This window comes from Squalius cephalus (genome assembly GCF_949319135.1).
Source record: "Squalius cephalus genome assembly, chromosome: 8".
In the NCBI taxonomy this organism is placed as follows: domain Eukaryota; kingdom Metazoa; phylum Chordata; class Actinopteri; order Cypriniformes; family Leuciscidae; genus Squalius; species Squalius cephalus.
The window spans coordinates 1,448,242-1,460,454 of NC_137129.1; the positions used below are offsets into that span (position 1 = coordinate 1,448,242).

A 12,213-nucleotide genomic window follows, 5' to 3' on the forward strand; every position below is an offset into this window, starting at 1 on the left:
GATCCATCACTGTGGACATTCTTATATGAAGCTGTGGCGATCATTAACAGTAGACCACTCTCAGTTGACAACCTAAATGACCCCAACAGCCTTGCACCTCTCACCCCAAACAACCTTACTATGAAATCCATTCCAGCATTCGTCGTTGGCGTAAGGAGTATCTATCCAACATTGCCACCAGGTGGCGCTGGCACACAGCAAAGAGAAACCTGCGAGTAGGAGATATTGTCATGGAAAAGGCTGATGATCTGCCCAGAAATGACTGGCGGCTGGCCAGAGTTACAGAGACTCCTACAGATAAAGACAGGCTTGTGAGAAGAGTCAAGGTATGCCTTGGTGACCGGAATCTGGAAAAGGACTGTCTGTCATTGAACGCCCAGTTCAGAAGCTGATCCTATACACTCTTGTAAAACAAATAAGAATACAATGTCCACATTAAGTATTCAACGAGAAACATTAATCAACCAAAACATAAACAAATAAAGAGTTCTTTGGCGACATTTGGCTCAGGTTTAGTAAGAGTCCCCTTTTGTGAAAACACGTTACTTACCACACATGCTTTGAAGTCCGTGTAAAGAAGTGCAGCGGCGCAGTGTGTATGTTGGTGCACATTCTACATTAAGCGTCATTCTGATTAACACTACCAGAGAAGAGAGATGAACTTTTGGGTACACACTGTGAAAATATACGTTTAAAAAGGTTTCTTTCTACCTCTTAGCTCCTGGCTGATGAAGGGCACAAGGTACCGTTTTAATTTTATGTTGTCTGCTAAACTTTGAGAGAGTAAAGTGTTTATTGTATCGATCTCCTTTGAAGCTGTTAGCTAACATTTTGTGGGTCGTTAGCATATATGCAGGTTTAGAAATCAGTGATGACCATTTCATTTGCTGGTAGCAGAACACAGTGTATTATTGCTTCGTTTCTCTTGATTTGCACTTCTGATAGATTGTTTACAGTAAATTAAGTCTTTATTTGGTCATTTTATACATTTTATGTTTTTCTCTCTAAATTGAGATCGTCAGCTGTACCAAAAGTAATTCATATTATTCAGGTTTACTACAGTAAAGTAAGGCAAGGTTATTACATTAGCCTGCATACTAAACACTTGATTTATTGTCACACTATTTATGGTGTAGCCAATTAGATTGCAAATGTGTATTCATTAGTTTATACGGTTTTTTTATGGACATTTATACACAATTTGCAGTCAGATGTCTAATGTTTAATTGTTTGTTTGCTTTTATTCAGCTCTTACGGTGATTTTGGAAATGAGATCCTTTATAAACATCAGTTCCTGAGAGTAAATTGCATCTGTTCAGCCGGGAATGCTACAGCAACAGTTTTTACCTTCACACTTCAGTACATCATAGCAAAGCCAAAGTTATACGTGTCTCGTTTGCTCAATATGCACCTTGACTGACATGCAAAAATGGCAGTTTTGCAAGCTTTATCTCTCTTAAGCAACAGGATATATGTAAAAGATGTTGCCCTATTCCTATTCATACCTATCTGAGTTAGACATCACACTTACTTCATGACTTAGCAGAAACACACTCAACAGGCGTTGTCAAACTTCAACTGAAGTGTTACACCCTCTGCCAATTTGTACACTTTATATTTCCAACAACTTTCCTCAATATGTTTTTCCACAATTGACCGTTTTATAAGTCTCAATAATCTTTTATTCAATCGCTCTTGTTGTCTAATTATTCGCATCATCTCTCTTGCTTTGGAGATGGTTGATTCCTGATGAGGACCTTCCCTTCTTCTGTCTTCTCCTTTTCTTGGCTTCTTTCTTCTTTTCTCTTCTTTGTTTTGTTTCTTTAAAATACTATCTACAAGCATATCATCCATGTTAATCTCAAGCTTGTTTGTTACATTTATTACATTTGTTACAATGTTTTTGGTTGTTGCTCTTCGCCCAGGGAATTTAAAATGGAAGAACACATTAATGTGTCATCTAGTACGACATACTGTATAAAAACTTTAAATGTAGAAACAGCCAACACAAAAATTTAAAGGTTAAAGTGGTTTTGTACAGATTGAAAATGAATTATAGATCTATTTATGATGATAAGTTTCTGCTGCAGAATAATAACAAACACATTAATGCATTACATTGAATTTATATGTAGGATATGTTCATGAATTAAAGGGATAGTTTACCCAAAAATGAAAATTAGCCCATGATTTACTCAGCCTCAAATCATCCTAGGTGTATATGACATTCTTCTTTCAGACGAATATATTAAAAAATAGTTATTTTAATAGTTATATTAAAAAATGTCCTGGCTCTTCCGAGCTTTATAATGTAGTGAATGGCTGTATATTTTTTGAAGTCCATCAAAGTGCATCTATCCATCATAAAAGTGCATCTATTCCTCATAAGTGCATCTATCTATCATAAAAGTGCATCTATCCATCATAAAAGTGCATCTATCTATCATAAAAGTGCATATATCATCATAAAAGTGCATCTATCCATGAGAAAAGTGCATCTATCCATGAGAAAAGTACATCTTTCCATCATAAAAGTGCATCTATCCATCATAAAAGTGCATCTATCCATGATAAAAGTTAATCTATCCATGGATAGATGCATATGATTGATCCATTATGGCCTCCTAATCATCCCCATAAACTAATTGGCTTCATTCACTGTCTCCTCTCCACCAGTAAGCTGGTGTGTGTGTGTGTGTGTGTGTGTGTGTGTGTGTGTGTGTGTGTGTGTGTGTGTGTGTTCTGGTGTCCAGGTGGATGCTGCACATTGGTGGTGGTTGAGGAGATTCCCTCTTCCATATGTGAAGCGCTTTGAGTACCCAGAAAAGGGCAATATAAATGTAACAAATTATTATTCTTATTTCTTATTGTATAGCTTCTGATACCTTTTACTTATACTTTTACAATGGCTATTATTGATCATTAAAATGGACATTTAACAAAGCGAGACAAGATTGTGTTTTATGTGTTAATATTATATTTAGTATGTATTATATTAGAGGCAGAGTGGTCAAGACCGAACTAGTTTGGTATTGAGAAACTGACATTTGAAACATTTCGACACAGTTATGATGTTACGAAGCCTAGATTACTGAAATCACGTGACTTTGGCAGTTTTATAAACGCTCTGAACCACTGATTCGAAACCGAAGATTTGAAGAATCTGAAGAATCAGTGTTTCGAAATCGCTCATCACCAACTACAGGTAACAAAGGTTTTTGGCTCCATCGTTTGAGGCTAGTAGTGATCAGAGCAGGAGTAGCGTTTGAGGCTATTAGTGATCAGAGCAGGAGTGTGACGTACGAGTCATTTCCATCTTCGTGATTCTTTTAATAATTATGTTACTGTAATGTGTTAGATCAGTGAAATAACACAGTGATACTCTTAAGAAAGCTTTAATTTGATATTTGTCTCTTTTTGGCGTGTTTGTGTGATATAAATGTGAAATTGAATATTATTTGTATGATTGGTCATAATATTCCTCATATGAATAATATATTGGATAAATAATAAATATAGTAATTGTTTATACAAATATTATTAATTCCGTTTATGTAGCCTATTATATAAAAATGTATTTTGTTTAAAAGCAGATCAATTGCTGAATTGTGAAGGTCTTCTGTGACTGAGGTTGATACATTGATGAAATTCAGGTGAGTTGAATGTTTATGCACTTTCTATAGAGCATGATATGCAATGGAGGTTTTACTAATAAAACTAAACTTTTGTTTGGACAATTCAAGTCAGTGTGTAAATATATATTATATAGTAGTCTAGAAGTGTCTAGTTGCACTCAGAGAAATACAATAATGACAAAAGAACATTCAACAAGAACCAGTTATACTGACAATTTATCGCTAATTAAGATTTGAAAAAAAGTACAAATATGGCTAGAAAATACTATTTTTTGCTGATTATTCTAAATAGCATTAAATAACACTGAACATTTAATACTTTCCCAACACTCTTATTTCATTTTTTCATTACAATAACTCAAAACAAATCTAAATATTCTGTTCAGCTTGTCCACTGATAGGGTTGTTGCTTTATTGGCCTGATATGTGGAATATAGTAGCCTATTGCCAAAGCATTTTAATTATATTTAAATACAGAATAGAATTACACCACAATAGAAAAACAAACAAATAAACATTCAAATATCTCTTTCCTTATATTAATTATAAGTCATTACAATTAGCCTATTTACAATAAATAATATGTGAAGTATATAGCAAACAAATATTAGTATGGTGTGTAAGATATAGCCTATTCGGTAACACTTTAGAATACTGTTTCTTACTTACTGCATAACTAATAAGGAATTATTGAAGAACTAATAGGTAATTCTTCATTAACTACTTCTTCACTACTGTTAACTACTAAGGAAGGTGTGTTAACTAATCAGTATGTAATAAAATTTTATGATTGTGTTAAGTATCAGTTAATCAATAACTGAATTCTGTCATACCTCCTCAAGAACTATTAATTACTGTATCTATTTTAAGGTTTAAGAAAAATAACTAAGAAGTAACTAATGAACAGTTATACAAAACTACATTGAGTTATTCCTTATTTACTAATGTTATTAATAGAAGTAGTATTATGAAAATACATGTTTAACAAAGACATATAAATGTTAAAAGAGGTTTTTGCCTGTGTGGTTTTGTGAGTGTGTTCTGTAACATATGAATACCAGCCATTCATTATGTTGTAGCTAGTTTGGCTGCCATGTCATCCTCTCCGAGAATATACCATTTTATCATTACAATACCAATATATGTTTCCTTGTTTAAATGAGGATGAGAAATTGAAAATAATTCCTTCATATGCTGATATGAGATGTGTTGTTATGTCTTATATCAGGATGGCCATGCGTGTGGTTTTGTTTCTAACACTTTTTACTGGGATGTGTGTCGCTGATTCCACAGGTACGTTTAGAATAATACAAGTAAAAATACCTGGATTTGAAAATCTGTAACCATTGTGTATCATTACATATTAATCAGATTAATTTATTAAAATTATAGGCTGAAATATGGTTATTAAAAATCAGTGATTTATTTATTTATGAAGACTCTGTGATATCATTTGTTTTTGTATTTAATAATGTGTGTATAACTGTTCATATTTTATTATCAGGACTGTGTTTCCCGTCACTAAAGCACTCGCTGCTTCACTACTGTAGTACGATGCGTCGCTGAAGAAATCAACTAGCTAGTCACGACTGTTTCCCGAAACCATATTGTCATAAATTGGTCGTTCAACCACGTTGGTTAAAGATGTCATGCAGGTGGTGGAGTAATAACTACTTTTAATGAATCTGTTTGAGATCGAATTAATGCTAGATGTTTTGCTATAAATTACAGACATGACATCTGAGGACTATCTCTTATTTTTCTCAGTTATTTTGCTTTATTTCCAGATTCAATCATAGACTCGTTCACACATGCGCACTCTTCAAAAACGACGCTTTAAAACTCTTGACAAACTAAAAGATGTAAATGACATTTGTATGTATTCTAAATAAAAGATATACTGTAGGTTGTCCTGAATGTCAGCTTGCTTATTTGTCTCAAAAGTAAATAAAAGAAACATTAAAGAAAGGCCGGCTCCAGAAACCCGGATGAGCTGTGTGTTATACAGCGATGCTGTTGTTGATCATGTCATTATCTGGGAATATCAGACCTCGGAATGTCACGACTGGCCAATCAGATTCAAGTATTCCAGAGAGCCGTGTAATAATCATTTGGATTACGTATAGCTTTATTTTGCCCATTATATTGGGATTATACTTTAGCACATAAAAGTAAAAAAAGAAAAGCTATTGTTTGTTATTTAATGTTATACAGGGAATCTTGCTCTTGGAGCCACAGCTGTCCAGTCTACCACATATCCTCAAGCAGGAGCTCAAAATGCTGTCGATGGCAACAGGAATTCATTTTGGAGTGGTGGGTCATGCAGTGCGACTAATGGGGACAGGAACCCCTGGTGGAGAGTTGACTTGCTGGAAGCCTACGAGGTAACCAGGGTTAGCATCACTAATCGTGGAGATTGTTGTCCAGAGAGGATAAATGGAGCTCAGATCCGTATCGGCAACAGGCTGGAAAATAATGGCAACAATAATGAGCTGTAAGTATTGTCTCTCTCTTAATACTTACTCTAATAGTTAGAAAATTACTAAATAAGATAACATTACTTTGAATAAATCCTTTTAATATAAAAGCTTGCCTTTGACAGAAGTATATTTAATAGGGCTGGACGATTAATCGCAATTTCCATGTAATCGCACTTAAATCGAGTTGGCTTATCGCGATTTTAAAAACGGAAAGGCTGTGATTGTTTGTTATGTGCAGCTTGTCAGTGACGTACGGCTCAGTAAACGCTGCTCCATCTGAAAGCACTGTGAGTTTGAGTCACTTATAACATGCATTTGAAAAAGCAACACGTGTCAAACATCTTTCCAAACATGAGAAGCATTTATGATCCTCTTGTCCAACAACAGACAACATTTAATAACATGCTTTTACTCCAAACACACTTCATAACGACAGTTGAGCTCCTCCTTCTGTGAGATGATGAGCTTCTTACACAGAATAAGGCAGTCGTGTGTTTTTTAGTCATGTTTAATCAAAGTGTTTCAATCTTCTGTTTATTCAGCAACAGCGATGATGACCGATAGGGATTTCCTGGAATGATGTGTGTTATCATACTTCTGCGGTGGAGCATATTTGGCGTGTGACGCCCTCTGGTGTTCAGATGGATATGTGGTGTGTGTGTGGAAGACACCCTCTGGTGTTCAGATGGATATGTGGTGTGTGTGTCTGTGTGTGTGAGACTCCCTCTGGTGTGTTCAGATGGAGTGTGTGAGACGCCCTCTGGTGTGTTCAGATGGAGTGTGTGAGACGCCCTCTGGTGTTCAGATGGAGTGTGTGAGACGCCCTCTGGTGTTCAGATGGAGTGTGTGTGAGACGCCCTCTGGTGTTCAGATGGAGTGTGTGAGACGCCCTCTGGTGTTCAGATGGAGTGTGTGAGACGCCCTCTGGTGTTCAGAGGGAGTGTGTGTGAGAAGCCCTCTGGTGTTCAGATGGAGTGTGTGTGAGATGCCCTCTGGTGTTCAGAGGGAGTGTGTGAGAGACACCCTCTGGTGTTCAGATGGAATGTGTGTGAGACACCCTCTGGTGTTCAGAGGGAGTGTGTGTGAGACGCCCTCTGGTGTGTTCAGATGGAGTGTGTGAGACGCCCTCTGGTGTTCAGATGGAGTGTGTGTGAGACGCCCTCTGGTGTTCAGATGGAGTGTGTGTGAGACGCCCTCTGGTGTTCAAATTGAGTGTGTGTGAGACGCCCTCTGGTGTTCAGATGGAGTGTGTGACGCCCTCTGGTGTTCAGATGGAGTGTGTGTGAGACGCCCTCTGGTGTGTTCAGATGGAGTGTGTGAGACGCCCTCTGGTGTTCAGATGGAGTGTGTGTGAGACGCCCTCTGGTGTTCAGATGGAGTGTGTGTGAGACGCCCTCTGGTGTTCAGATGGAGTGTGTGTGAGACGCCCTCTGGTGTTCAGATGGAGTGTGTGAGACGCCCTCTGGTGTTCAGAGGGAGTGTGTGTGAGACGCCCTCTGGTGTTCAGATGGAGTGTGTGTGAGACGGCCTCTGGTGTTCAGATGGAGTGTGTGAGACGCCCTCTGGTGTTCAGATGGAGTGTGTGTGAGACGCCCTCTGGTGTTCAGATGGAGTGTGTGTGAGACGCCCTCTGGTGTTCAGAGGGAGTGTGTGTGAGACGCCCTCTGGTGTTCAGATGGAGTGTGTGTGAGACGCCCTCTGGTGTTCAGATGGAGTGTGTGTGAGACGCCCTCTGGTGTTCAGAGGGAGTGTGTGTGAGATGCCCTCTGGTGTTCAGAGGGAGTGAGTGTGAGACGCCCTCTGGTGTTCAGATGGAGTGTGTGTGAGACGCCCTCTGGTGTTCAGAGGGAGTGTGTGAGATGCCCTCTGGTGTTCAGATGGAGTGTGTGTGTTCAGATGGAGTGTGTGTGTTCAGATGGAGTGTGTGAGACGCCCTCTGGTGTTCAGATGGAGTGTGTGTGTTCAGATGGAGTGTGTGTGAGATGCCCTCTGGTGTTCAGATGGAGTGTTTGAGACTCCCTCTGGTGTTCAGATGGAGTGTGTGTGAGACGCCCTCTGGTGTTCAGATGGAGTGTGTGTGAGACGCCCTCTGGTGTTCAGATGGAGTGTGTGAGACGCCCTCTGGTGTTCAGAGGGAGTGTGTGTGAGACGCCCTCTGGTGTTCAGATGGAGTGTGTGTGAGACAGCCTCTGGTGTTCAGATGGAGTGTGTGAGACGCCCTCTGGTATTCAGATGGAGTGTGTGTGAGACGCCCTCTGGTGTTCAGATGGAGTGTGTGTGAGACGCCCTCTGGTGTTCAGAGGGAGTGTGTGTGAGACGCCCTCTGGTGTTCAGATGGACGCCCTCTGGTGTTCAGATGGAGTGTGTGTGAGACGCCCTCTGGTGTTCAGAGGGAGTGTGTGTGAGATGCCCTCTGGTGTTCAGATGGAGTGTGTGTGAGACGCCCTCTGGTGTTCAGATGGAGTGTGTGTGAGACGCCCTCTGGTGTTCAGAGGGAGTGTGTGAGACGCCCTCTGGTGTTCAGATGGAGTGTGTGTGTTCAGATGGAGTGTGTGAGACGCCCTCTGGTGTTCAGATGGAGTGTGTGTGTTCAGATGGAGTGTGTGTGAGACGCCCTCTGGTGTTCAGATGGAGTGTGTGAGACGCCCTCTGGTGTTTAGATGGAGTGTGTGTGAGACGCCCTCTGGTGTTCAGATGGAGTGTGTGTGAGACGCCCTCTGGTGTTCAGATGGAGTGTGTGAGACGCCCTCTGGTGTTTAGATGGAGTGTGTGTGAGACGCCCTCTGGTGTTCAGAGGGAGTGTGTGTGAGACGCCCTCTGGTGTTCAGATGGAGTGTGTGTGAGACGCCCTCTGGTGTTCAGATGGAGTGTGTGAGACGCCCTCTGGTGTTTAGATGGAGTGTGTGTGAGACGCCCTCTGGTGTTCAGATGGAGTGTGTGTGAGACGCCCTCTGGTGTTCAGAGGGAGTGTGTGTGAGACGCCCTCTGGTGTTCAGATGGAGTGTGTGTGTTCAGATGGAGTATGTGTGTTCAGATGGAGTGTGTGAGATGCCCTCTGGTGTTCAGATGGAGTGTGTGTGTTCAGATGGAGTGTGTGTGTTCAGATGGAGTGTGTGTGAGACGCCCTCTGATGTTCAGATGGAGTGTTTGAGACTCCCTCTGGTGTTCAGATGGAGTGTGTGTGAGACGCCCTCTGGTGTTCAGATGGAGTGTGTGTGAGACGCCCTCTGGTGTTCAGATGGAGTGTGTGAGACGCACTCTGGTGTTTAGATGGAGTGTGAGTGAGACGCCCTCTGGTGTTCAGAGGGAGTGTGTGTGAGACGCCCTCTGGTGTTCAGATGGAGTGTGTGAGACGCCCTCTGGTGTTCAGATGGAGTATGTGAGACGCCCTCTGGTGTTCAGAGGGAGCATTTACTACCAATCATTCGCTGCACTGACAAACTGCGCATAAAATAATCGCAGCCTTTGCCAAATCGTGTGCGGTTTCAGTGAGATTAATTGTGCTGCCCTAATATTTAACATGCTTCATGCAGTTTTGATACGCCCCTCTCTATTTCTCTGTGTGTCTTCACAGGGCTGCAAGTGTTGAGTCCATCCCAGCTGGAGTCACAAAAACATTTGAGTTTAAGCATATTAAGGGGCGATATGTCAACATTTTTATACCGGGGCGCAGTGAATATCTCACACTGTGTGAAGTCGAGGTGTTTGCAGGTAAGGGACAGAGAGAGAAGACTCTGTGATAGAATTTGATTATGTTCTTATTAATGTGTGTATAACTGTTTTTATTTTATTAACAGAAAAGTACACATCAGCACACACTTGTGTTCCAGGTGAGTGTTCTTCATTACTTTGAATGTTGTCAGTAACACATTATATAACATAATATTCTTACTGAACATTTGATAACCAATAATGTGAATTAACACAGTTGTTATCGAAAAGTAAACCCTGAAAGGGTGATCAGGACCCTCTTATTACATGGCTACTAACCACAAATAAATTATTTTGGACACAAAATATTAATTTGTATTGAAATATTATATTAGCACATTTGTAATAAATGCAAAGCTTCAGTGAAGAAAAATATTTCTAGTAAGACAAACGAACAACAAGACAAACATTTAAGGGATAATGTACAGTCATGTACAACAAATAAATAATTACATGGACATATTGATTTGTGATGAATCCATTTTAAATTCTTGCCTGTTTATTATCTTAGAATCCATTACAGTGTAAAATAAACAATCATTCGGTCAACAAGACGAACACTACAGTACTCTTAATACAAAAAATACTTCAATGCAATCTTAATATTTGAACACAATTAATAACTATAACAGAGACGCAACTGGCACCAGTAGTGTTTGTATGAAATGAGAGAGAGCGGGTCCACAGTGTGATACAAGAAACATTAAAGAAAGGCCGGCTCTAGAAACCCGGATGAGCTGTGTGTTAATCCAGAGTTGCTGTTGATGACGATCATTATCTGGGAATATCAGACCTCGGAATGTCACGACTGACCAATCAGATTCAAGTATTCCAGAGAGCGCTTAGCTTTATTTTGCCCATTATATTGGGATTATAGTTTAGCACATTAAAGTAAAAAAAAAAAAGTTGTTTATTATTTTTGTTATACAGGGAATCTTGCTCTTGGAGCCACAGCTGTCCAGTCCACCACATATCCTCAAGCAGGAGCTCAAAATGCTGTCGATGGCAACAGAAATTCATTTTGGAGTGGTGGGTCATGCAGTGCGACTAATGGGGACAGGAACCCCTGGTGGAGAGTTGACTTGCTGGAAGCCTACGAGGTAACCAGGGTTAGCATCACTAATCGTGGAGATTGTTGTCCAGAGAGGATAAATGGAGCTCAGATCCGTATCGGCAACAGCCTGGAAAATAATGGCAACAATAATGAGCTGTAAGTATTGTCTCTCTATTAATACTTACTCTAATAGTTAGAAAATTACTAAATAAGATAACATTACTTTGAATAAATCATTTTAATATAAAAGCTTGCCTTTGACAGAAGTATATTTAATAGGGCTGGACGATTAATCGCAATTTCCATGTAATCGCACTTTAATCGAGTTGGCTTATCGAGATTTTAAAAACTGAAAGACTGTGATTGTTTGTTATGTGCAGCTTGTCAGTGACGTACGGCTCAGTAAACGCTGCTCCATCTGAAAGCACTGTGAGTTTGAGTCACTTATAACATGCATTTGAAAAAGCAACACGTGTCAAACATCTTTCCAAACATGAGAAGCATTTATGAACCTCTTGTCCAACAACAGACAACATTTAATAACATGCTTTTACTCCAAACTCACTTCAAAACGACATTTGAGCTCCTCCTTCTGTGAGATGATGAGCTTCTTACACAGAATAAGGCAGTCGTGTGTTTTTTAGTCATGTTTAATCAAAGTGTTTCAATCTTCTGTTTATTCAGCAACAGCGATGATGACCGATAGGGATTTCCTGGAATGATGTGTGTTATCATACTTCTGCGGTGGAGCATATTTGGCGTGTGACGCCCTCTGGTGTTCAGATGGATATGTGGTGTGTGTGTGTGTGTGTGGAAGATGCCCTCTGGTGTTCAGATGGATATGGTTATTTCTGACTCTCCTTCCATCAAAAATCTGTTGGTATATGACCTGGGCGTCTCTGATCACAGCATCATTTCAATGGACATTTCCTGCCCGTCACCACTCCCTAAGCCTAAACGTGATATTTATTTTCGCAATATAAAAAATATCAACCCTGCCATCTTGTACTCTGATCTCCAATTGATGGCCTCATTCACCCATTCATCTGTCAACAAATCAGTTGAACACTACAATGATTCTCTTCACTGCCTTCTGGATACACATGCCCCCCTCAAAACAAGAACTGTGTCTTTCTCCCGTTCGGCCCCCTGGTTCACGGATGAACTGCGCAAGATGAAGGCTGGTGGCCGTGCCATTAAGAGGCGTGTCAAATCATCTGGCCTGGTGGTACACAAGCTGGCCTACAAACAGCATCAGAAGGCCTACGCAGCAGCTCTTAAACAAGCCCGGTCCATCTACTACTCTGACATTATCAATAACAATCCAGGAAAT

The 12,213-nt window shown here is 40.2% G+C and overlaps 2 protein-coding genes across 3 annotated transcripts in view; both read left to right on the forward strand.

Moving 5' to 3' along the window:
* LOC307162669 (fucolectin-1-like) overlaps nucleotides 1–12,213 on the forward strand; it is a 380,376-nt gene that overhangs the window by 109,450 nt on the left and 258,713 nt on the right. The gene's annotated exons all lie outside the window — the stretch shown is intronic.
* LOC307162661 (uncharacterized protein) overlaps nucleotides 3,135–12,213 on the forward strand; it is a 28,889-nt gene continuing 19,810 nt past the window's right edge. Inside the window, exons 1-7 of one of the 2 annotated variants that reach the window (XM_079878133.1) lie at nucleotides 3,135–3,205; nucleotides 3,591–3,653; nucleotides 4,864–4,928; nucleotides 5,850–6,129; nucleotides 9,690–9,826; nucleotides 9,913–9,945; nucleotides 10,757–11,036. In XM_079878133.1, coding sequence (XP_079734259.1) covers nucleotides 3,643–3,653; nucleotides 4,864–4,928; nucleotides 5,850–6,129; nucleotides 9,690–9,826; nucleotides 9,913–9,945; nucleotides 10,757–11,036 — 806 coding nt within the window. In that variant the 5' untranslated portion in view covers nucleotides 3,135–3,205; nucleotides 3,591–3,642. The remainder of the gene's footprint in view (nucleotides 3,206–3,590; nucleotides 3,654–4,863; nucleotides 4,929–5,849; nucleotides 6,130–9,689; nucleotides 9,827–9,912; nucleotides 9,946–10,756; nucleotides 11,037–12,213) is intronic. The other variant, XM_079878134.1, reaches the window with a different exon arrangement.